The sequence below is a fragment of the Micropterus salmoides genome, unplaced genomic scaffold (genome assembly GCF_014851395.1).
Source record: "Micropterus salmoides isolate LMB-PRFRI ecotype aquatic unplaced genomic scaffold, ASM1485139v1 Ms_hic_scaffold_17, whole genome shotgun sequence".
NCBI lineage: Eukaryota > Metazoa > Chordata > Actinopteri > Centrarchiformes > Centrarchidae > Micropterus > Micropterus salmoides.
Genome location: NW_024040817.1, coordinates 4,168,121 through 4,194,143, shown reverse-complemented (window position 1 = coordinate 4,194,143; position 26,023 = coordinate 4,168,121). Strand labels below are relative to the sequence as shown.

Genomic DNA, 26,023 nt, shown 5'->3' with positions numbered 1-26,023 from the left:
CCCACACCTTCAAAATAAAAGTTTGTGTAGAAAGAACAAAGTCCTATCTGATGAACTAAGAAGCAGAAAGAGCAGCACTCTCTTTATTTTAGACAACACAACACTGTTCATCCCAGAGGTAGTCAACATATACAAGTAAATATATAAAACGTAATAATGATAAATAAAACTTCTGTATCATCGGTCCATCAGAAAATAATCAAACACATAAGATTGATGCAGATCTTTTTGGTTTGGTTTGGAGTCTGTTCATCTCTTCTTGTGAATGTGGCATTTTCCCAATAATAAAGACAAGAAAATCTTATTTCCACCTCAGTATCTTATATATAAAAAAAAATGTATATAAAAATGTCTTTATCCTGCAATTGAATTGTTTGCTCAGGTTCCCTTCTTATACAGTGTTGACCATCCTACAACATACAGACGATAAAACATTTGATTGATTGTTTCTTCTTCACTTCACAGATAATGTAAATTCAATATCAATTCTTAATCTCTCTTCTAAACGTCTTTTTTGACAAATAATTTCTCCATAAAGCGAAGCTCAAAAGAATCTTCCCAGGGGACGAGAGTTCCAGCTTGTATATAATTCCTAATGTATTTGTTTGAACATTTATTCTTGGTAATGTCAACTTCTCCAAGGAATATATGACTATTAAAGAACTGATCATTGAAACCTCGACTAACGAACCTCTGAGACGATGCAGCACGTTCCTTGGTAAAGCATCAAAAACCAGTGCAAATTCTTTTGGTGTAACTGGTAACCTGAATTCATTATGTTAGTAACTTCCCATCAGCATTGTTTAACCAATACAATACTAACCATTGTCAACTCATTTCCCATAATATAGTGATTTATTTTTACATTTAATATTTAAAAGTAGTAATCAGTTGGTGAAAGATTGTGTCTGTGAATCAGTTTTCAGGCCAGCAGAGCTTCTCTGTGAAATGTGATTACTTTACAGGTAATTTATCAGTTTTGTAGACACATTTTAGCAGAAATTTAGTTCCACCCATTAAACTAAATACATCTTAAGGGAAGTTATTGGACATAAACTCAGAACTCAGACAGAGAGTTGTAGTAGAATAAAAAGTATTTTACAGCAAACCAGAGAGGAAATGGGATGAATGAATGATGGCGCTGTAGGTGCGTGGCTGAAGGCGATGGAGGTTAGTGGACCTGTTAGACTGGCCAGGAGCAAACAGGAGGCAGGCAGGTGATGATCCTGAAGCACAGGAGACACAGGTTAGCAGGCAGGTAAAGCACAAAGCAAGGCATAACCAAGCAGAGCTGCAGAGATGACTCAGGTGACAAAGAAAGAGCAGAAGAAGTATGATATCTTGCATAAAAAGGAATAACAGTGGAGCTGAATATAAACGTGGTAGATGAATGAAAATTGAATGAAAATAAAAATTGTGGGGTCCCTGATCAACAACATCAAACAGAAACACTAAAACATTAAACCAACCACCTTATGAATGCCATTCAGCTTTTCACACAAGATATATCATATGAAAATATTGTCTGTCGCTTGATCTTAAGAAAATACAGCAAGACTTCAACATGAAGCAGCATTTGTGAACTCCCTGGACACATTTAATAACAGTGGTACTTAATGATGCGTACTGATCAAGCTCTGGCTAGAGCTGAGTATTCATTTACAAAAACAATTAAGGTATGGGGCTAGAACAGTGACATAACATTCTGGCATTCAAAACAAAAACATTGGCTTTGAAACAAGTTTCAATGATAAATAAAACGCAGGTATTAAAATTAATTCATTTTATTTTTAAATATTTTGCATTCAGATGTGTTTTTAAAAACAATCTCGTTGATCTGAAGTGTTATCGCCCTGTTAACAGTCACTGTGGGAGTATCTGTGTGTTTTATCTCATCCTGTGTTTTGTTGTGACATAAAAGCACCACAAGATGGCAGCAGCTACGCTTGAAGCGCCTCATTGTTCATTATTTTCATCAATCTGCTGATTATTTTCTCCATGAATCAATTGTTTGGTTTGTAAAGATTCTGCCGTCACAGTTACCCAGAGCCCAAAGTGACACCTTCACAACGCTTGTTGTGTCCGTCCAACAGTCCAAAGCTCAATGTTATTAACAAACATCACAGTTATTACAATCATTCAGAGGAAAAGCTGCAAATCTTCATGAGAGAAGTTGAAACGATGAAATGTTTTTACACCAAAAATGACTTCAATCACCAAAATAGTTTGTCACGATCCTGTCCTGAGCTTGTCTGGATTATATTATTTTGGCCATGCCTTCTCTTTGTTTTGATATTGGTTCCTCTGTGTCTGGGTTTCAGTCCTGTCTTTGTGTCTTGTTGGGGAGTCAGGGTTTTTGTTCCATGTCTTTCAATTCAATTCAATTCAATTTTATTTATATAGCGCCAAATCACAACAACAGTTATCTCACAGCGCTTTTCATAAAAGAGCAGGTCTAGACCGTACTCTGTGATGATATTTACAGAAGCCCAACAGTTCCCACCAAGAGCAAGCACTAGGCGACAGAGGCAAGGAAAAACTTCCTTTTAAGAGGCAGAAACCTCGAGCAGAACCATGGCTCAGGGTGGGCGGCCATCTGCCTCGACCGGTTGGGGTGAGAGAGAGAGAGAGAGAGAAAGAGAGAGAGAAGAGAGTGAAAGAGAGAGAGAGAGAGAAAGAGAGAGAGAGAGAGAGAGAGGGATGTAAGGAGAGAGAGAGGGGAGGGAGGCAGCCTACACAATATACACACAGAGGTACAGACAGCGAAGGTAATGTTGCTATAAACTAAATGAAAAATGGTACAGATATTTATAATAGTGTTAATGGTAACAGTCGTAATGTTAATGATTATAATAACAATAAGACCAGCGACAACAGTCGCTGCAGTAGAGGGTGTCGAGCAGGAACACGGGGGCAGCAGGCGACCCGCAGCCACAGATCCAGACTCCACAGCTCCAGAGCCAGAAAACCTGCAGGAAGTGATAGGAGGAGAGAGGAGAGGGACGAGAAAGCACAAGACTACCAGAAAGGGGAGAAGTTGTGTTAGTAACATGCAATAATGGGATGAGGTTGCATACAGAGGGAGAGAAAGTAGAGGAGAGAGGAGCTCAGTGCATCATGGGAAATCCCCCGGCAGTCTAGGCCTATAGCAGCATAACTAAGGGATGGTTCAGGACTACCTGAGCCAGCCCTAACTATAAGCTTTATCAAAGAGGAAAGTCTTAAGCCTACTCTTAAATGTGGAGATGGTGTCTGCCTCCTGAACCCAAACTGGAACCTGGTTCCACAGGAGAGGAGCTTGATAGCTGAACGCTCTGGCTCCTAGTCTACTTTTGGAGACTCTAGGAACCACAAGTAACCCTGCATTCTGGGAGCGCAGTGCTCTGGTGGGGTAGTAAGGTACTATGAGCTCTTTAAGATAAGATGGTGCCTGACCATTAAGAGCTTTGTAGGTAAGAAGAATGATTTTAAATTCTATTCTGGATTTTACTGGAAGCCAATGCAAAGAAGCTAAAACAGGAGAAATGTGATCTCTTTTCCTGGTTCCTGTCAGAACACGTGCTGCAGCATTCTGGATCAGCTGAAGAGTCTTAATGGACTTTTTCGAGCAGCCTGATAATAAGGAATTGCAGTAATCCAGCCTAGAAGTAACAAATGCATGGACTAGTTTTTCTGCATCATTTTTAGACAGGATGTTCCTGATTTTCGCAATATTACGTAGGTGAAAAAAGGCGGTCCTTGAAATTTGCTTAATGTGGGACTTAAACGACATGTCCTGATCAAAGATAACTCCAAGATTCCTCACAGTGGTGCTGGAGGCCAAGGCGATGCCATCCAGGGAAACTATATCTTTGTTGGGTCTTTGTTCCCAGTTCTGTGCCTTAATTCATGTCGTAGTATTTGCTTCTAGTTCTTTCTCTGCATCATTTTGGTTTAGTCTGCTCGGTACTCTGTGTTCTAGTTCTGTGTTCTAGTTCTGTTCTAGTTATGGGTTTCTGTTATTGTCTGAAGTTAGATTCTTGTCTGTTGGCTAATTAATTGATTAAGCGACTAATCGTTTCAGGAGGATTTATATTTAAAACAAAACATCATATTTTATAAACACTTCATACATGTTAGGATTGTGGTTTTGTGTTCATGTTTTTCCTGTTTAGTCTGTTTTCATGGGTTTGGTTTTGGGTTCTGTGTTCTGTAAGCTTTATTTGATCTTGTTTAGGGTTTTGTAGCTTAATTTAGTCTTTTATTCATTCGCGTGTTTAAGTTTTCTTCTGTCTTGTCTCTTACCTTAGTTGTTAGTCCTGCATTTTAGTTCTTTGTCTTAGTTCTTAGTCCTGTGCTTTAGTTCATGTTTAGTGTTTTTCCTGGTCTGTGTACTTATGTGTTGTTTTGGTTTGTTTCTTAGTCCTTAATCTTATGTCTTCATGTAGTCCTGTTACAGTAGGAAGAGCGGGTTGCCTGTTAATTGGTTCATGTAAACTGAGAATGAGTGCGAAGCGGTTGGGATGAGGATTAGCACCCCTAAATCTGTTGACATGGTTCTCAGCAGGAAACCCCCCGGATTGTCAACTCCAGGTAGGGAATGAGTCCTTACCCCAAGTGAAGGAGTTTAAGTACCTCGGGGTCTTGTTCACGAGCGAGGGGAGATTGGAGCAGGAGATTGGCCAGAGAATCGGAGCAGCGGGGGCGGTATTGCACTCACCGTACTGCCCTGTTGTGACGAAAAGAGAGCTGAGCCATAAGGCAAAGCTCTCGATCTACCAGTCAATTTTCGTTCCTACCCTCACCTATGGTCATGAAGGCTGGGTCATGACCGAAAGAACGAGATCGCAGGTACAAGCGGCAGAAATGGGTTTCCTCAGGCGGGTGGCTGGTGTCTCCCTTAGAGATAGGGTGAGAAGCTCAGCCATCCGCAAGGAGTTCAGAGTAGAGCTGCTGCTCCTTTGCGTTGAAAGGTGCCAGTTGAGGTGGTTTGGGCATCTGGTAAGGATGCCTCCTGGACGCCTCCCTAGGGAGGTGTTCCAGGCACGTCCAGCTGGGAGGAGGCCTCGGGGAAGACCCAGGACTAGGTGGAGAGATTATATTTCCACACTGGCCTGGGAACGCCTCGGGATCCCCCGAGGGGAGTGGGGGACTTTGGGTTTGTAATTAGTGATCTGTCTGAACCCCCTCCAGTCATTTGCAGAGATCTGGGGTCTCATTTATAAACGGTGCGTACGTACAAAACAGGGCTGGAAACGTCCGTACGCCACTTCCCAAGCAAAGGTTGTGATCTACAAACAACAAACTTGACGGGAAAATGTGCTTCCCGTAAGTATAGGTGCTGGTCATATAATTAGAATATCATCAAAATGCTGATTTATTTCAGTAATTCCATTCAAAAAGTGAAACTTGGATATTATATTCATTCATTACACACAGATTTCAAATGTTTATTTCATTTAATTGTGATGATTAAAACTGACAACTAATGAAAATCCCAAATTCAGTATCTCCGAAAATTAGAATATTACTTAAGACCAATACAAAAAAAGGATTTTTAGAAATATTGGCCAACTGAAAAGTATGAACATGAAAAGTATGAGCATGTACAGCCCTCAATACTTAGTGGGGCTCCTTTTGCCTGCATTACTGCAGCAATGCGGCGTGGCATGTCCATGTCCATCAGTCTGTGGCACTGCTCAGGTGTTATGAGAGCCCAGGTTGCTCTGATAGTGGCCTTCAGCTCTTCTGCATTGTTGGGTCTGGTGTATCGCATCTTCCTCTTCAAAATACCCCATAGATTTTCTATAGGGTTAAGGTCAGGCGAGTTTGCAGGCCAATTAAGAACAGGGATACCATGGTCCTTAAACCAGGTACTGGTGGCTTTGGCACTGTGTGCAGGTGCCAAGTCCTGTTGGAAAATGAAATCTGCATCTCCATAAAGTTGGTCAGCAGCAGGAAGCATGAAGTGCTCTAAAACTTCCTGGTAGACGGCTGCGTTGACCTTGGACCTCAGAAAACACAGTGGACCAACACCAGCAGATGACATGGCACCCCATATTACCTCTGAGTAGTATAGGCTTAAAGTCTTTCTAAAGAATCAGACACTCGTTGATCGATTTAAGTATGCAAAAATACCCATAATTTAAGATAATTTGTGGTGCACAAAAAGAACCATGATTGAGGATATTAAACACAAACAGAGATATCTGTTTCTGCAAAAGAACGCCTGAAATATGTTGGACGGTTTATTCAGGAATCATTTTTATTAATACTTGCATGCATTGATCGGTGTACACTCTTTTTAAACGGGGGAATTCAGATTAGTACCTGGGCCCGTCTGCGTCCCCCTCCAGCCTCACTTGTCACTACTCAAGAGGGATGCCCTTTCCTGTTGATCGGTTATGAACGGGTGGAGCCCCTGCACAAGCGTTGCGTGAAAGTGCACAAGAGGACAACTTCAGCTTCACCAAAAGGAATGTCAGTGTCACATTGAGTTAAATCTCGTTTTGTAGCTTTTCTGTCAGAATTTGCCTCCTTTTCTTCCTGCAGTCAATAAGTATTAATACACTGCTCAAAAAAATAAAAGGGAACACTTAACACAATGTACTCCAAATCAATTGTCCACTTAGGAAGCAACACTGATTGACAATCAATTTCACATGCTGTTGTGCAAATGGAAAAGACAACAGGTGGAAATTATAGGCAATTAGCAAGACACCCCCAACAAAGAAGTGGTTCTGCAGGTGGTGACCACAGATGACTTCTCAGTTCCTATGCTTCCTGGCTGATGTTTTGGTCACTTTTGAATGCTGGCGGTGCTTTCACTCTAGTGGTAGCATGAGACGGAGTCTACAACCCACACAAGTGGCTCAGGTAGTGCAGCTCATCCAGGATGGCACATCAATGCGAGCTGTGGCAAGAAGGTTTGCTGTGTCTGTCAGCGTAGTGTCCAGAACATGGAGGCGCTACCAGGAGACAGGCCAGTACATCAGGAGACGTGGAGGAGGCCGTAGAGGGCAACAACCCAGCAGCAGGACCGCTACCTCCGCCTTTGTGCAAGGAGGAGCAGGAGGAGAACTGCCACAGCCCTGCAAAATGACCTCCAGCAGGCCACAAATGTGCATGTGTCTGCTCAAACGGTCAGAAACAGACTCCATGAGGGTGGTATGAGGGCCCGACGTCCACAGGTGGGGGTTCACACTGAGCACATGTGACAGACGTGACAGAGTCTGGAGATGCCGTGAAGAACGTTCTGCTGCCTGCAACATCATTTAGTCCAGGTCTGGGAGGAGATCCCTCAGGAGACCATCCGCCACCTCATCAGGAGCATGCCCAGGCGTTGTAGGGAGGTCATACAGGCACGTGGAGGCCACACACACTACTGAGCCTCAGTTTGACTTGTTTTAAGGACATTACATCACAGTTGGATCGGCCTGTAGTATGGTTTTCCACTTTGATTTTGAGTGTGACTCCAAATCCAGACCTCCATGGGTTGATAAATTTGATTTCCATTCATAATTTTTGTGTGATTTTGTTGTCAGCACATTCAACTATGTAAAGAAAGGAGTATTTAATGAGATTATTTCATTCATTCAGATCTAGATCATAGACTTTTAGTGAGGTTTCTACGCACAGTTTTATAAATGTGACCCCCGGTGTTGTAGCTTCTCTGAGTACAGTCGTTTATCTTATCGCACCTCCTTGCTAAACCTATACTTTAACGCCCCGGAACCCAGCCCTTTCCCCATTCCTAAATGCCTTCTCTTTTACCAGCCTTAGCTGTCTGAGTTTAGCTGTGAACCAGGCTTTGTCATTTTTGTAACTCTCCCTGGTGCATAATGATATACAGCTGTCCTCACAGAAACTGATGTAGGATGTCACAGCATCAGTAAATTCGTCCAGACTGTTGGTAGCAGTACTGAAAACATCCCAGTCAGTGCAGTCCAAAGACGCTTGAAGGTCCTCTACACCTTCACTGGTCCACTGCTTAGATGTCCTAAAAACAAAGTTTTATATTTGGCCTGTACGCAGGAATCCGGTGGACCATGACTTGATCAGAGTGTCCCAGAGCAGCAGGGGGGACGGCGTGATAGGCACTGTAAACTGTAGAGTAGCAGTGATCTAAAGTCTTCCCCTCTCTGGTTGTACACACTATAAACTGTATTTGGGGAGTTCTTGGCTGAGGTTTCCTTTATTAAAGTCACCAAGAACAATAACAAGGGAGTCCGGGTATGTCTGCTCTACACACAAGCATGCACTGTGCATCGTGCACGTTGGCCTGTGGCGGAACGTAAACACCGACCAGAGTGAATGAAGAAAACTCACAGGGAGTGTAAAACAGTTTACATTTAATAATAAAATATTCCAGATCAAGTTGAGCTTAATCTTAATCATGCTCAGCTTCAGTATGTCACAGTACATGTTGGCATTCATGGTTCCCCCCAGTGCCGGCAGCACTCATGCAGCCCCAGACCAGGACACTCCCACCACCATGCTGTACTGCAGGCAAGAAAATCTCTTTGAACTCCAAACCTGGTTGCCGCCACACACGCTTGACAACATCTGAACCAAATTAGTTTTTCTTGGTCTCATCAGACCACAGGACAAAGTTCCAGTAATCCACGTCCTCAGTTGGCTTGTCTTCAGCAAACTGTTTGCGGGCTTTCTTGTGCATCATCTTTAGAAGAGGCTTCCTTCTGGGACGACAGCCATGCAGACCAGTTTGATGCAGTGTGCGGCGTACGGTCTGAGCCCTGACAGGCTGACCCCCCACCCCTTCGACCTCTGCAGCAATGCTGGCAGCACTCATACGTCTATTTCCCAAAGACAACCTCTGGATAGGACGCTGAGCACGTGCACTCAACTTCTGTGGTCGACCATGGCGAGGCCTGTTCTGAGTGGAACCTGTCCTGGTGAACCGCTGTATGGTCTTGGCCACCGTGCTGCAGCTCAGTTTCAGGGTCTTGGCAGTCTTCTTATAGTCTCGGCCATCTTTATGTAGAGCTACCGTTCTTTTTTTCAGCTCCTCCGAGAGTTGTTTGCCATGAGGTGCCATGTTGAACTGTGACCAGTATGAGGGAGTGTGAGAGCGATAACACCAAATTTAACACACCTGCTCCCCGTTCACACCTGAGACCTTGGAACACTAACGAGTCACATGACACCAGGGAGGGAAAATGCTAATTGGGCCCAATGTCGACATTTTCACTGAGGGGTGTCCTCACTTTTGTTGCCAGCGGTTTAGACATTAATGGCTGTGTCATGTTATTTTGAGGGGACAACACATTTACAGTTATACAAGCTGCACACTCACTACTTTACATTGTAGAAAAGTGTCATTTCTTCAACGTTGAATTAGATTTTTACATTTTCATAACAATGGTACCATGAGATGCTACAGTATCTTCATTGCGGCATCATTAATGCCCTAACACTGCTTATGGTGTATTCACATAGAAAGAGGAACAATTTAATAGCCATAAACAGAACACAAGGATTCCAAAATAACTACATCAATTAGTAAAATGTCTGAATTTAATGCTTTGTCAGGTCTGTCCGCAACACGACAACGAAATGTTTAAAATGCTTATTTTCTTAAGGGAGTTCACATCGATCGAGGCTATGCTAACTTGTATCATAGAAAAGTACAACCGATATCTGGAATCAATTAAAAGACATATTTTCAACACTTACTAGTTAGTTCAAATTCCTCACTTATTTTTCTTTGTCTGCTCTGTATAAATATAAAGAAGTCCCATAAATCTCTGGGTGCTCCCTGACAGCTACAATAACAACAATGGAGGTAGGAAACTCGGTGGCTTACTGCTGGAAAGAGGTTCAGAAGCGTGCGTGAAGATAAATCCACATTTTAATCCTAAAAGTTAACAAGAATTAAGTCAGAGCTCTCTGACAGCTTTAGGTACTAGTTACTTTACAAGTTAAGATGTTTCATACAAAACATATGTAGAGCTCTCACAACTAGGGTTGCAACTAATGATTATTTTCAGTCGACTAATCTGTTATTTATTCGATTAGTTGACTAGACACAATTAACCTTAATTAAACCATCTAACTAATTAAATATCTTTCAAGTGAATTACTGATCTCCAACAGCCTAACTAGCTGACGTTTACTATTCAGAATGAACACAAGTATCAAGGGAACAGTGGGCAGCGGTTGTGCAGCGCCCGGGGTGCAACTCCAGAACTTTTACCAGTGTCTGGTCAATAACAATAACTGGAGAACCTGTTTTTGGTGTTGGGGGAAACCGGAGCACCCAGAGGAAACCCAGTTATTGTCAATAACAATAACTGGAGAACCTGTTTTTGGTGTTGGGGGAAACCGGAGCACCCAGAGGAAACCCATGCAGACACGGGAAGAACATGTGAAAGACTGGGGCAATCAGGTTTTGAACCCGCAACCTTCTTGCTGTGAGGCCACAGTGCAATCCACTGGACCACAGTGCCGCCAATGAAAGCAGGGCCTCCGACATTGACAGAGTTGTGTTGGATAGATTTGTGCAGCGGTGTTCATGAGAGCGACAGAGAGAGCATGTGCTGTGCAAATGCACTACGGCGCTGATCAACAATCAAATACGATTTTAAATATTCTGTACGTGGTGGTCAGTGTTGATATCGTAGCGGGCCGCCACAAGTAAATGAACATTTAGGAAACACTGCCTTTCCTCTGTCGCTGCAGCTCAGTTGTTGCTAACCCCACAGATGCTTGTGGAGCTTCTCAAACCAGAAAACGCTTGAGCACATTTTCGATTTGCCATCAACTTTCGTCAAAACTGTCAATATTCAAGTTCTACACAGTTGATTTCTCGCCTCAAACCACCCAATAATATATTTAGTGATTAAATAGTGTGCAAAATATGTAAAAATAAAACAATGTTCTATTTCTCCGTCGCTTTCCGCTTCTCGCATGAATGCTTCTTCGTGAGTAGTCTTACAGTCAAGCAGTCATGGCAGAAAGTGGAAGCGATACTGCCCCTAGCAGTCCATGTAGTGCATTGCAGTTAGAAATAACCAACCAGAAATGTTCTCATTATGAAGACTGCTATCTCTCCCTTAAACAGCCTCTTTGTAACGATGCGTCAGCAATGAAATTTCATATCGACGTCATCGATTACGTTGACTAATTGTTGCAGCCCTACTCACAACATACATCTGGAATCTGATTATTGCACGAAGACCAGCTTAAAGAATCTGAATCCACCTTACCGGTTGAATTGTAGCCAACCAAAGAATGAGCAGTTAAGATAACAAAAAATACATATAAAACACATTTTAAATCAATGAACATGTATTATTATACACTATGCCAGGAAAACATGTGGCTGAACACAACTTTTAGCTGATCAATGTTCAAGAAGCATCGTTGATCCCACCAACACACTTGCGTCTCCTTTGACATTGTGGAGCCACGTGAATATTTTACCACAAACATTGGAGCTAAAATGTTTATCCAGTGTGGACTTTTGAGTGTTGTCTCAGAGTTCCCTTTTGCGTGAATCTTTTACCACAAACTGAGCAGCTAAATGGTTTCTCCCCTGTGTGGACTATAGTGTGTTGTCTCAGAGTTCCCTTTTGCGTGAATCTTTTACCACAAACTGAGCAGCTAAATGGTTTCTCCCCTGTGTGGACTTTTGAGTGTTGTCTCAGAGTTCCCTTTTGTGTGAAACTTTTACCACAAACTGAGCAACTAAATGGTTTCTCCCCTGTGTGGACTATAGAGTGTCGTCTAAGATTTCCGTTTTCTGTGAATCTTTTACCACAAACTGAGCAGCTAAATGGTTTCTCCCCTGTGTGTAATTTTGAGTGCAGTCTCAGATTTCCCTTTTCTGTGAATCTTTTACCACAAACTGAGCAGTTAAATGGTTTCTCCCCTGTGTGGACTTTGGAGTGTCGTCTTAGATTTCCCTTTTCTGTGAATCTTTTACCACAAACTGAGCAGCTAAATGGTTTCTCCCCTGTGTGGACTTTGGAGTGTAGTCTCAGATTTCCATTTTGTGTGAATCTTTTGCCACAGACTGAGCAGCTAAATGGTTTCTCCCCTGTGTGGACTTTGGCATGTAGTCTCAGAGTTCCCTTTTCTGTGAATCCTTTACCACAAACTGAGCAACTAAATGGTTTCTCCCCTGTGTGGACTGTAGAGTGTCGTCTCAGATTTCCCTTTTCTATGAATCTTTTACCACAAACTGAGCAACTAAATGGTTTCTCCCCTGTGTGGACTGTAGAGTGTCGTCTCAGATTTCCCTTTTCTGTGAATCTTTTACCACAAACTGAGCAGCTAAATGGTTTCTCACCTGTGTGGACTGTAGAGTGTAGTCTCAAATGTGCCTTTTGTGTGAAACCTTTACCACAAATTAAGCAACTAAATGGTTTCTCCCCTGTGTGGATTGTAGAGTGTCGTCTCAGAGTTCCCTTTTGTGTGAATCTTTTACCACAAACTGAGCAGCTAAATGGTTTCTCCCCTGTGTGGACTTCAGAGTGTCGTCTCAGATTTGCCTTTGTTTTTAATCTTTTACCACAAACTGAGCAACTAAATGGTTTCCCTCCTGTTTGGGTTCCATTGTGGTCCTGCAAATGTTCCCTGTGGCCAAATCTTGCAGCACATTCAGAGGAGCTAACTGATGTTTCTCCAGTATTACATTCCTGATCACTTACAGGTACTTCATTGTTTTGCAGAGGGTTTAAACCTGGCTGAGGTTCCCTGGTCTCCTCCCAATCACAACTGTAATCAGTCTCAGGTTCAGAGCAGAGTGAAGTCTGGCCATGAGTATCTGGTTGTAAAGGACTATCTGGGTTAAAGTTCCTGGCTGGTTCTGGTCCTCCACAGTCCTCTCCATCAGCTTCTGTTTTCAAATGATCTGCATCTCTGTTCTCTTCAGTTTGGCTTTGATGAAGCTGTGAGGACTGAGGTTTCTCTTCATCATCTTCTTCACTCTTCACAGAGACAGGAGAGAATGGGAACTTGGTGATATCAGCCTCCTCCAGTCCTGGAAGCTGCTCTCCCTCCTGACTGGTCCTGAGTTCCTCCTGTTCCTCTTTAATGGATGGCGTCTCTGGTGGGTCCTCCTGGTCCAGCCTGGGGCTCCACCGCTGCTGCTGCTCAGGGGGAACCTCTTCTTTACTCACCAACAGCTGCTGGACATCTGTGGAGAATGATGAAATACATGCACATGTTAGGAATTAATATTTTTCATTAATATTAATACATACCAATTGCATGAAGATACTGATGGCAAATTCGGACAAAGTATAAAAAAAGAAATTCAACCCACACTGACGTGAGGTTGAAGCAAGAGAAATTGAGTTTTTGTTGCATTGTGCATACACGTAATAGATGTTGACCACACATTCTTCCGTCAAGTCTGTTTACAGATCACAACCTTTGCATGGGAAGTGGAGAACACACGTTTCCAGCCCTGAATTGTGTGTACAGACTGTTCATAAATAATACCCCAGGTGATTTTTTTGTGTGTTCTACTGATGTATGAGTCTTTTCTTTAGCAATTTACTTTAATGATTAGAGAGGCTCCTGTCAGACATTTTTAACATTTTCATGTGCAGTAATGTCACAGCACATTGTGGGACACTTAAAGAGCAAAATTAAAAATTATAGTAATAAACTTGACAGTACAGGACAGCAGAAACTATTCAGAGGAAACAGAGTTAAATTCTAAGCTTCTATAATTCATTTTTATTCATATTTATATACAGGTGCTGGTCATATAATTAGAATATTATCAAAAAGTTTTCATGCATTCCACACAGACTGATATATTTCAAGTGTTCATTCATTTTAATTTTGATGATTATATCTGACAGCTAATGAAAAGTTCTGTAGGCTACACAATCATGGGGAAGACCCGTCCAAAAGACGACCATTGACACCTTGCACAAGGAGGGCAAGACACAAAAGGTCATTGCTAAAGAGGCTGGCTTTTCACAGAGCTCTGTGTCCAAGCACATTAATAGAGAGGCGGAGGGAAGGAAAAGATGTGGTAGAAAAAAAGTGTACAAGCAATTGGGATAACCGCACCCTAGAGAGGATTGTGAAACAAAAAAACCCATTCAAAAATGTGGGGGAGATTCACAAAGAGTGGACTGCAGCTGGAGTCAGTGCTTCAAGAACCACCACGCACAGACATATGCAAGACATGGGTTTCAGCTGTCGCATTCCTTGTGTCAAGCCACTCTTGAACAAGACACAGCGTCAGAAGCGTCTCGCCTGGGCTAAAGACAAAAAGGACTGGACTGCTGCTGAGTGGTCCAAAGTTATGTTCCTTTGGAAATCAAGGTCCCAGAGTCTGGAGGAAGAGAGGAGAGGCACAGAATCCACGTTGCTTGAAGTCCAGTGTAAAGTTTCCACAGTCAGTGATGGTTTGGGGTCCCATGTCATCTGCTGGTGTTGGTCCACTGTGTTTTCTGAGGTCCAAGGTCAACGCAGCCGTCTACCAGGAAGTTTTAGAGCACTTCATGCTTCCTGCTGCTGACCAACTTTATGGAGATGCAGATTTCATTTTCCAACAGGACTTGGCACCTGCACACAGTGCCAAAGCTACCAGTACCTGGTTTGAGGACCATGGTATCCCTGTTCTTAATTGGCCAGCAAACTCGCCTGACCTTAACCCTATAGAAGATCTATGGGGTATTGTGAAGAGGAAGATGCGATACGCCAGACCCAACAATGCAGAAGAGCTGAAGGCCACTATCAGAGCAACCTGGGCTCTCATAACACCTGAGCAGAGCCACAGACTGATGGACTCCATGCCACGCCGCATTGCTGCAGTAACTCAGGCAAAAGGAGCCCCAACTAAGTATTGAGTGCTGTACATGCTCATACTTTTCATGTTCATACTTTTCAGTTGGCCAACATTTCTAAAAATCCTTTTTTTGTATTGGTCTTAAGTAATATTCTAATTTCAAGAGATACTGAATTTGGGATATTCATTAGTTGTCAGTTTTAATTATCACAATTAAATGAAATAAACATTTGAAATATATCAGTCTGTGTGTAATGAATGAATATAATATCCAAGTTTCACTTTTTGAATGGAATTATCAATAAATCAACTTTTTGATGATATTCTAATTATATGAACAGCACCTGTACTTCAGTGCGGACGCATACACTGACAGATGTGAAAGTATAACACTTGGGTTATTTAATGGGAAGACACTTCAACCCATTTCACCCACCCGGAAATTCACAATGTGTTTTAACCAACACCAAATGACAAAAATGGTCGATGGCCCTGTCAGCACTCCTAAATGCCTCCTCCTTTTCCAACCTTAGCTGTCTGAGTTTAGCTGTGAACCAGGGTTTGTCATTGTTATAACTCACCCTGGTCCGTGTTGGAATGCAGCTGTCCTCACAGAAGCTAATGTAGGACGTCACAGCCTCTGTAAACTCATCCAGATTGTTTGTAGCAGTCCTGAAAATATCCCAGTAAGTGCAGTCCAAACATGCCAGAGGTCCTCAACAGCTTCACTAGTCCATTAATTTGATGTCCTCACTACAGGTTTACAGAGCGTCCCAGTGGAGCGCGTGTGACGGCGTGATAGGCACTGCTAACTGTGGTGTAGCAGTGATCCAAAGTGTTCCCCTCTCTGGTTGGACAATTTAGAAACTGTCTGTTTTTGGGGAGTTCTTGGCTGAGATTTCCCCGAGAACAATAACAAGGGAGTCCGGGTTTGTCTGCTCCACACACCGTATCCGGTTGGCCAGCATGCTCTGTGCGTCCTGAACGTTGGCGTGCGGCGAAATGTAAACACCTACCAGAGTGAATGAAGCAAACTCACGGGGGGAGTAAAACGGATTACAGTTAATGATAAGAAATTCCAGATCAGGGGAACAGTGCTTCTGAATCACTGTCACGTCGTTACACCAGCCATTGTTAATATAAAAACAGACACCTCCACCTTTTGTTTTACCGTGGAGTTCTGTGTCGCGGTCCGCTCTGTACAGTTGGAAGCCTGCCAGCTGCAGCGTGGAGTCCGGTATCAGCTCACACAGCCACGTCTCCATGAAGCACAGAGTAGAAGATGAATAAAAGTCTCTGTTTTTCCCCACCAGAAGCTGAAGTTCGTCCAGTTTGTTGCACAGTGAGCGCACGTTAGAGAGAAACATTGGCGGTAGCGGTGTGCCGCTTCACAGCACGAACGACAGCGAGCGAGCCCTTCACCAAAATGTTCAATATTTCCACTGATGATGCAAGAAAAGTGGGAATTAAATCCGTTGGAGTTGTTCCCCTGATGTTCATGAGCTCCTCCCTGGTGAAAGAGCACCGGGAATCACAGCCGAAAACTGAACACACAAAAACAAAACAAGACGAAGCGCACCGAACACCGAGGCAGCTATACTCAGTGCCCAATGATGGATAAATTAACAAATGTAAATGTAAGTAACATTTCTTTTTGTTTTCTTGTCATTGATTTTAGTAGTTAGTGGAGCTTTGATTGTGTTCCTGTTCAGACTAAAAATTGAGCCAGATTGTGTGCATATTTAATTTACTGAAATGATACTGAATTTAAGCTGCAAACAAGGGCATGCTTTTTTTAAAAATATGAAATGAATAGCATTCAGAGACACATGATATGTCTAACCTATCAGTAACTACGTATAGAAATATTACTCAAATTACAAATTAGTACTTTTTTATTCATGTAACACTGGAAATTAAATTTTTCCATGGTATTTATTTAATTAATTTATGTTTTATGTTTAAGTACTGTTTGTTTAAAATAAATTTGTAGCTTCACATATTGGGCCTAACAATTACAGATTTTGTTGGTACGATTATTGTCAGAGAAATAATCACGGTTTCACGATTATTATGCATTAATTTCACAACACTAGTAATGACTTAAGTTGATTTTTAATATTTAAATTACATTAACAATTATGTTTCTATACTATGTAAGTATTATTACTATAACAGGAATATTAACTTAATTTCTCCCCCTGAGGGAAATAAATTGACTCTAATCCATACATATATTTTAGAAAAAATGATGAAATTGAGAACATCTCTCATGCAGTGATATTAATAACTGAAATGCAGGTAATTGGTAGCCAACAGTCCTGAAAGTCTAAGTTATGTTTTTTTGTTGTTTTTTTTCCCTCATAGCGTAGCGGTGCTGTCATTGCGGTGGGTCTGAAAGGGTACACCGGCTTTGTTTGTCTCACCGCAACAGCATTGATTGTAAGTGATACGTTTATATTTAATTCCCTACCAACTTGCCACGTTATTTAACTCCGTTATAATGTAGGCTATTACCTTTACTTGAGCGCCGCGTGCATAGCTGGGTGGTGAACCCGCAGGTGCTGCATCAAGTTTAACGTAGGTATTCGCTACTTTAGCAGCAACCTTTTAACTGCAAGTTTTTGAACAGGTGCTCTGGTGTAACACACTGCCGAATTCTGCCGTTTCTTTGATGGAAATAAAGCTTCACAGCCTGGTCCCTCCATGCCATAGTTTAGCCAGTGTAGCCTACAGTAGCCTCTGATAAGCATGGCACTTTAAGCTGGTGTGCTGCTCCTGAAACACTCTGTGTAGCGAAGCCTTTACGATTAATTACCCGTGACGTTTTAAAGCGCAGTTAATAGTGAAATCCGGTAATTGCTGCATCCCTAATTGGGCCAACTCATTTACTGCCAAAAGAGTTACACAAATTGGTATTTTATTTTGATAAGTTCTTCACCTTCTTAGTCTGTCCAACTTACCCTAGGTTACAGGAAATTTGATGATCATGGAACGTGTTAAAAAAGGAAACTAAGTTCAGAGGAAAGACTTATGGGCAATGGCTGGTGGAATAGAAGCATTGGTCAGCTTAATGAGGAGTGTTAATATTGAAAAATAGAGACAGTTTATTCTTCAGAAATCTGGTCTGAACTCTCTAAAACCATATTTGGTGAAGATCTTAAGAAGAACCGTCATTGGCTCTGGGTCATGTGGACAACAAAATGAAATGGAGTGAGGTATTTGATAAGTAAACAACAGAAAAGGTCATGTATGACTCACAATATCAAACAAGTATCGGATGACGACACAGAAGAGCATGAGGTAGAATCCAAACACCAGAAGATGTGAGGAGTGAGGAGTGAGCCACCTCTTCTATAGTAAACTTAAAAAAAAACACCTGTTGCTGAATTGATTTCTTGAAACATAACCAGAAGTCTGAACAAAAATGTTTAGTCATTAGTTCAGAGGTCAGAAAAATGAAAAATATTCATGATGATGTTTTTATGGAGACGTCCCTCACTCAAAATATCATGAACGAATGTGACTAGAAATTTCAAAAGATGCCTGGATACATACAGCACTTTCAAGTTGACCCCTTTGGTGTATACGTGTATCCTGAAACAGGAATAAGTATACTTGTGTAACACCAGAGAAAGAAGACCCCACTGACATACCTTGATGCTACAGCTAACGGGTCATCCAAAGTTCCAAGTCAGACCAAAAGAGTCCTTTGCTACCGTCTTATGCTTCCTGGATCTCCACCTCCACTCCCAGTCTGTGAAATGCTGACAAATGAACACTCTATACCACCAATCACATTCAGCGACTGAGGCCAGGGACCTGACTTTTGTCAGGAAAATGTATGGCTCGCTACAAGGGAGAGACAGAGAACACATAATGTCTCATAACTTCTGAGCACTGCTTAAACCCATGCGACCAATAGATATCACTCAATCACAGGAGGGTTGGGCAAAGAGAGATGGAACAAAGCCTCACACTGCCAGCTCCAAATTTTACACTGCTCCAAATACTGTTCCAGTTCCAAAGAGAGCAAATCAACCCTAAAAACTGACAAAGAAGAGCACATATGTGAAGAACAGCAGCAATGACCTGACAAGGCAAGAGTCAGAGTGTGCTACTGACTATCCCTTAGATACAATGTATGCTCTAAACTGATTTAATCAGTCATTGTAATTTGTAGAACCATGAACCACTAAGAACTTACAAACTTGCTTAGAAAATCCCCAAACACAACCACTTTACTTGTGAGAAATATGTATTAATACAGAATGAGGTGGGCTACTTCAATGGCAGCTTTCTGTACCCGGACAGGAGAATTTGCAGCCATAGTACTGAGAGCAAAAATAGTTTGCAAATGCTGTATGAATTGATGAGTTTTATTGTTTATATCTTTAAAGGCTGATGCGCTTCGGACATTCAAACCAACAGCCGTCCCACAACATTAACACTGGACCCGATTCCTACGAATCTCCTCCAAGCCATATCTCAGGTTACACCCTTGCTCAAAAAGCCCTCACTCGACCCAACTCAAGTTGAGAACTATTGGCCAGCTTCAATTCTACCATTTTTATCCAAAGCTATCGAACAGTCCTCTCACGCAATGACCTCCTAGATCCATATCAGTCTGATTTTAAGAGTGGCCACTCTACTGAAACGGCTCCTCCGTCTAAACAGAAGCCCTAAGGTCAGCTAAAGCTTCAGCCCAATCCTCGGTTCTTCTCCTGCTTGACTTATCAGCTGCCTTTGACACAGTCAATCACAGGATCCTGCTACCCACATTCTCAGCAACGGGCCTCTCGGGTAAAGCACTCGAGTGGTTCGAATCATACCTCTTGGGGCATTCCTACAATGTTTTGTGGCAAGGACAATAAACTTCCTCCCTCTTCACAGGGGACCCCCAAGGCTCAGTGTTAGGGCTCTTTCTCCTCTCAATTTACACCACCTTACAGGGGTTCATTCGCTCACATAGCTTCGCTTACCACTGCTACGCAGACGATACGCAACTCTACCTATCCTTCCCGCTAGTGTCTCTGCGCGGATCACAGCCTGTCTCTTGGACATTTCTGCATGGATGAAGGCTTGCCACCTTCAGCTAAACCTCTCTAAGACTGAACTCAGGCCCTACCTCACTCAGTATGCCACCCAGCTTCAGGTACATGTTATCTCTCGCCTTGACTATTGCAATGCCCTCCTAGCAGGTCTTCCAGTTTGTGTGGTGAAACCCCTACAAAAGGTTCAGAACACAGCAGCACATCTGGTTTTTGATCAGCCCAAAAGGACTCATGTCACTCCATTACTTAGTGACCTCCACAATTAGATTCAAGTCACTAATGCTTGCATACAGAGTGACTACTGGGTCTGCACCCATCTACCTAAACTCCATAATACAAACTTACATTCCTTCTCAGCCACTATGCTCCTCCAACGAACGCCGCCTGGCTCTGCCATCCCTTCACACAAAGCAATCTCAGTCCTACACTGCAAAAAATGAGCTCTCAAAAACAAGGGGAAAAAAGCAATAAAATGGGGGAAATATTACTTAAAATAAGCAAAATTATCAGCCAACAGAACAAGAATATTTCACTTGCTACTTAAGGACAAAAAAAACTTGAAACAAGTGAAATTCTCTAACATAAAAGCCGCCTGGTAAAAAGAAATATCTTGTCAGAAAAAAACAAGCATATTTTGCCTTCAATTAAGATAATTAATCTTACTTAGATTTTAGTTTTTGCAGTGTGGCTTTTCGTATCTGTGACAGCACAATGATGGAACGAGCTACCACACGCCATCAGAGCAGGGGCGTCCCTCTCTAACTTCAAGAAGATCTTGAAAACTCATCTCTTCCGAGAACACTTCCTCTTATAACACCTCTAACTCCTAACCTCTAACATGCACTTCCTGTGCTCTTCTTCTATCCCCTTACAATTACCTTGTAATACTTTTTCTTTTAATCCTGCAGACGGTATTGCAAGATACGTCGGAATAGACTTGGAAAAGAGGACTGAGTTAACATCAAATGGCTGCCTGGCAAGATAACCCACACCTTCCAGAAAGAATCAGCTGTGGGATCTTCGTCATGCAGGTGATTCAATAAAACATGTTTTTTTATTGATCAATAAAAAAATACACTTTCGGTGTTTCCCACAGGATTTTAAGAGACTAGGGTAGGTGGTCGTCGGACCCTTGCAGGGGTTCCAGGGGCAAAACATCCCTCAAGTGTCTCATAGGTCTCCTCTGACCATCTCCTCACTGTCCTTTTGGTCGCAGGCTGCCTTTTCACCAGAGGCACATAGCAGGGAATGAGGTGAACCAGGTTGTGGTCTGACCTGCCCGGGGGGGGAGGGGAGATCTGTATGCATCCTTAACGATAGCATACAGCAGGTCCAGGGTCCTCTCCTCTCTAGTATTGCAGCTCACATACTGGGTGAAGTTAGTTAGTGCGGTGGTCATGGTGACATGGTTGAAGTCACCCGAGATCTCTATGAGGCCACTCAGGTGTTGAGTCTGGAGTTCAGCAGGCCTATGTCGGGTTGGCAGAGCGTGGAATGTAAACAACAATAGCGATCGCATGTGAGATTTCCTGTGGCAGATAATATGGCCGGAGTCCCACAGCAAGCAGTTCAGTGTCCGGGCTACAGATATGCTGTTCAGCGCGATCAGCATGTCCCAAGTGTAAACAAAGTGGCCATGTAGTTGCTGCACAAAGGTGCCATGGCTTACCAAAACTCTCAACTAGCATTATTAGACAGAAAATAGTTTAAATTACATATAGACCAAAAAATCACACACATGAGACATGAAAAAGAACGTTAAAACGTTAGAAAATAAGACGACGAATGGGAGCGACTGCAACAGGCTGCATGCACGTTGGCGCAGTCATTCTATTTACGTGTTAATAAGTGTTATAGTATAACCAGAAGGAGACCATTGGTAGGTGGGATGATATTGGAGACACTACAGCTTTTAACAGTGAATTTACTGAAGATTAAAATTCCCCCAAACTATGCAAAAGCTTATTTCTCTCAAAAAGAATTGTAGTATAACCAGCAGGCAACCCATAGTGGTTGAACCAACGTGGTAGCTAACAAATGACATCTGATTGGTATGTTCAATGCCGCTTTACCTGGTCAACTCTTGTAAAATATCCACCATGTCACGACTTGTAACGTAATAACTCTTCTCTGATAAATGCTTCAAAGTAAAAAGTATGTTTGGGAAACACTGACTGAACTGTTGTTTTTCTTTTAAAAGACGGGTCTTCAGCAGTGTCTACCGGCACTGTGTCTCCCTCCATAGCCTCGTTTCGACCAAAAGATCAAAGACCAAAGACTTTTAAGTCCCCGGATCTCTTTTCAAGGAACTAAAAGCTTCCTTCAGCCGCTTGTTATGTGCGTTTCCACAGTGGTCAAAGACCTGCGAACATTAGGCAAATAAACCAGCTGATGTAGCTCAGTTGGAAGTTGGAATCGCGACAGTGTGAAAGGTTATAAAAACATTTCCAGCAGACAGGAGCTGCAGATCAGCTGCAGCATCACGTCTGTGTTGCCTGAGCGTCGGAGGAACGGGATGTTTAACGAGCTGTAATCAGCTGTTCCACTTGTTTTGAGAGGAGAACACCGACTTCAACTCTGTGTAAAAACTTCCTGCTGATGAAAACTTAAAGCAAACTCAAGACCCAGTATTTAGCGTAACTCCATCAGCTGTTTGCTGTAAACACACTACTGCAGCTGGCTGTATTTGGTACTATGTGGTCTACATGCAAAAAAAGCAGATAAATCGTCCTTTAAAAGTATTTTCCCAAATTGAATAAAGGTTTCACAAATCTGAAACTATGTTTAAAAGAAACTTTAGCCTCTCTGGGACAATCTAGTCCAGATTTGAGAACTGTGGGTATAGTGGTTTTTGATCTGGACCTGGTCTAATGTGGTCTACATGTGAAAAAAGCAGATAAAAGAGTTGGTATTCCGCATTTTGGCTTTTCCCCTCTCCTTTATTGAGTTATATATCTCTTTTTTGTACATATAACAGGTTTGAAAAGTGAAAAAGCCCAAAGTCCAGCCCAAAGGGAGTTCCCATCTCTCACAGAAAACTCTGCTCTGAACCGCTTGAAAACAGCTCGTTTGTAGTCCAGACCTTCACTCCCTTTACTTGTGACGTCACAATGAAACGTGTCATAAAGCTTGCCAAGCAGCCCTCAAACCAAGCTAGTCTGAGCGGAAGCCCTTTGACTCGCCTTTGTTTGGTTTTCCATTGTAGAAATGTTTCACCTGTACCTGCTTCCAGGTACTTTTTTTTCACATCACCTCCATCGAGGTTCCAAGCGAGCTGAGGGACACTAAAATGTAACGTGAAAACACGACAGACTGCTGATTGGTCAGAGAGAATATTCACTATTCACTGCATCATCATTGCTGCACCAGAGGCCAGCAACATAAAGTTTTATATTTTACAGTTTTCGTATGGAATTTCATCACTAAATCCACTTCTGAGAAGTTTTGAGGTGAAATCACCTGTGTAGATTTCCTATATTGACAGTTTTACAAGAAGTGATGGCTGCGGGGGAATAATGCTGTGACCCGCGGGAGGAGCGTGTGAGGCCGGCCAGCCGCCCGCTCACAGAGCCCTCTGCTCCCGCCGTCACACAGACCGCTGCAGCAACAACGGCAGAGGAAAACACAGCTGGAAGGTTTTCATACCGCTTATCTGTCTTTACATTCTGATTAATGTCGAAACGTTTTAACTTAAAAAAGAGAAAGCTGTGTGGATCGCTGGTGTGTGTGTCGCAGTGAACATTACATCGCGGCAGTTGTGTGTGGCGTCGCTATGACGACAAGCTACGTACAATCTCTGGGTATTATCTGCAATGGAAAACGGAGCAGGGCCGAGTAGAGTCGAGTCTATCGATTTGTGCTATGGTAGCATTTTCCGGCAAGCACAACTTAAGTTATAGCTATAATGCTAATGTTACACCTGATGTGAAAGCTACTGAAGTTAAACGTTCAAACTGTTATACCACCTATTTTCACAAATTGAATAAAGGTTTCACAAATCTGAAGAAACTTTAGTCTCTGTGGAATAATCTAGTCCAGATTAGAGAACTCTAGGTGAAGTGGTTTTGGATCCGGACCTGGTCTAATGTGGTCTACGTGCCAAAAAAGCAGCGAAATAGCACTTTATAGTATTTTCACAAATAAAAATAATTCTTTATTGAATGTTAAAAGACAACAAAAAACAAAGATCACCAGCAGATAATCCAAATAAAAGTCATGTTCAAAAGGGGTAGGAAGAAGTAGGAGTAACTTTTCTTGTTCTACCCCCACATCAAATCATATTTTAGCTACGTAAATTGTTTGCATCACTTAAGAGTCCATAATCCGTTGGGTTGATTGAAAGTGAATAAAGGTTTCACAAAAAAGAAACCTTAGCCTCTCTGGGACAATCTAGTCCAGATTTGAGAGCTCTAGGTTTAGTGGTTTTTGGACCTAGTCTAATGTTGTCTACATGCAAAAAAAGCACCATCGGCGTCGCCAGGTCATTTTTCCAGGGCTTTAGCCCCAAATGTAACTCAGCAAAAACCTAAAAAATATTTTCCGTATTTATATGTGGGCTAATAATCCTCATGACGCAGCCTGTCTCGCAGGTCTTCAAAGTACGGCGGCTACTCGCAGTAATATTGCCATATTTTGTTTGAAGTTCATGTAACGTGACCCCCCCCACCATTACTCAGCATGCCTGCGGTTAGAGTAAGGAGGGAGAGCGAGCTCATTGCTCACAGCTTCAGGGCTTGTCAGCAAAGCTGTAATCTAAACATTAAGATTGGCTATAAATGTTTACAGTTTCCAGTCAGTGTATTTGCTGCACAAACGGTTAACAGTCTGCCGCAAAGTAGCGAGAGAATAAAATGACACACCTGACCGCGACACAGACACCTGTCGCTCTCTCTCTGTCCTCCTCGCTCTGAGACTCCTTTGCTCTGCTTGACTGTCCCTTTTAACCTAAGCACCCATAAAAAATAATACATTGATCTATAATTATTTTCTGTATATATATTTTTTGTCAGTAAGAGAAGGGACAACCAATTAACCTTCAGTTTCGTATGGCTTTTCTTACATTAAAAGGGTTTAAAGTACCTAAATACTGACATTTTGAATTTTTTGACTGGTCAGGTGCACGTAAGGCTGTTTGTGTGTCTGTCAGTCTGGGCCAAACTAATAGGCTACTTTCAATATGGAGGGGGGATCCGAGCGGCCCATCCCAACTCGTTTTAGCTGAAATCTGATTGGCTCAACGGTGCAGATCAAAAGAGTTTCCTTTCCATCTGGGGTGAGTTCAATCCAAAACCTTTTCCACAGGTTTGCTATGTTTTGTCGAGGCTGAACGTCCATCTCCCTCGTTCTCCAATTCTTCCTTTTACTTTACTTTAGCTTGTTGGTTGAGAGACATTTCCTCAATAAATTGGTGCAGGAATATTCACCAGAATGCAGGAAATTAAGTGTTCAAAGCCCAGACAACGAATACTATCAGTGTTAATTATTATAAATGATAAAATTCTGAATAATGTATTAGTAAATTAAATATTATTAAAGTGTCGCTCAATGATTTATAGGTAAAGTATGTATAAGGTCCAGTTTCACAAATGGCACAACAAGATAGCAACTGAAATTGAGACAGCTGATAAAGTTGCAACAGCCAGGCAATGTAAGTTAACTCAAGTTCCCCTTAACTGCCGAATCTGAAGCTGACTTCGGCGTCTTCAGCAGGTTTGCAGTGAGAATAAGCAGTAAAGAGGACAAACCTGCTCTGTGTAACCGGACTTCAGGCTGGAAAACAGCGTCCAGTAGTTTCCTGTGTCTCTGGTTCTCCTCTTTGGAACGACAGAGTTCCTCCTCGTACTCTGATATCGTTCTTTCAAACAGCCCAAATATCTCTTCAGCAGCCGCAGTTAGTCGCTGGTTGATAAAACCTCTCAGCATCTGGACTTTAGACATTTTAAACAATGAAAAACACAGTTTGGACTCAGAGTTCCTCCAACCAGCGCTGTGTGGCCGAGTTCCGTCTATTTCCAGCTAGCAAGCTAAGCTAACTTCAGTTAGCATTCGTGGCTAACAGGAGATGAGTCTGAGGCGAAACCAAAGTTTCCACTTTAACACGTTTATCCCACTGACTGTATAAAAGAAGGTTTATCCAAACATACAGGCTCTAGTTCACTCCGGGAACACACGAACACGTTAGCGTGTTGACACAGGAAGTTAAAGCGCTTCCGGT

At 42.4% G+C, this 26,023-nt stretch overlaps 1 protein-coding gene across 2 annotated transcripts; it reads right to left on the bottom strand.

Moving 5' to 3' along the window:
* Positions 1-48: 48 nt before the first annotated feature.
* LOC119907527 (gastrula zinc finger protein XlCGF26.1-like) lies at positions 49-26,023 on the bottom strand. Of its 2 annotated transcripts, XM_038725294.1 has the most exons (3): positions 25,554-26,017; positions 12,654-13,141; positions 49-1,226 (listed from the first exon to the last, which is right to left on the bottom strand). In XM_038725294.1, exons 1-3 carry the CDS (start codon positions 25,744-25,746, stop codon positions 1,065-1,067), a joined length of 843 nt encoding a protein of 280 aa, XP_038581222.1. In that variant the 5' UTR covers positions 25,747-26,017; the 3' UTR covers positions 49-1,064. The 2 variants fall into 2 exon arrangements, with proteins under 2 accessions (XP_038581222.1, XP_038581221.1); XM_038725293.1 differs by lacking the exon at positions 49-1,226 and having other exon boundaries at positions 11,280-13,141; positions 25,554-26,023.

Coding starts and splice junctions, on each gene's coding strand:
- LOC119907527 (XM_038725293.1), bottom strand. CDS start 25,746: ATGTCTAAAGTCCAGATGCTGAGAGGTTTTATCAACCAGCGACTAACT. Junction 13,142..25,553: donor AGTCCGGTTACACAGAGCAG/GTTTGTCCTCTT, acceptor CATTCTCCACAG/ATGTCCAGCAGCTGTTGGTG.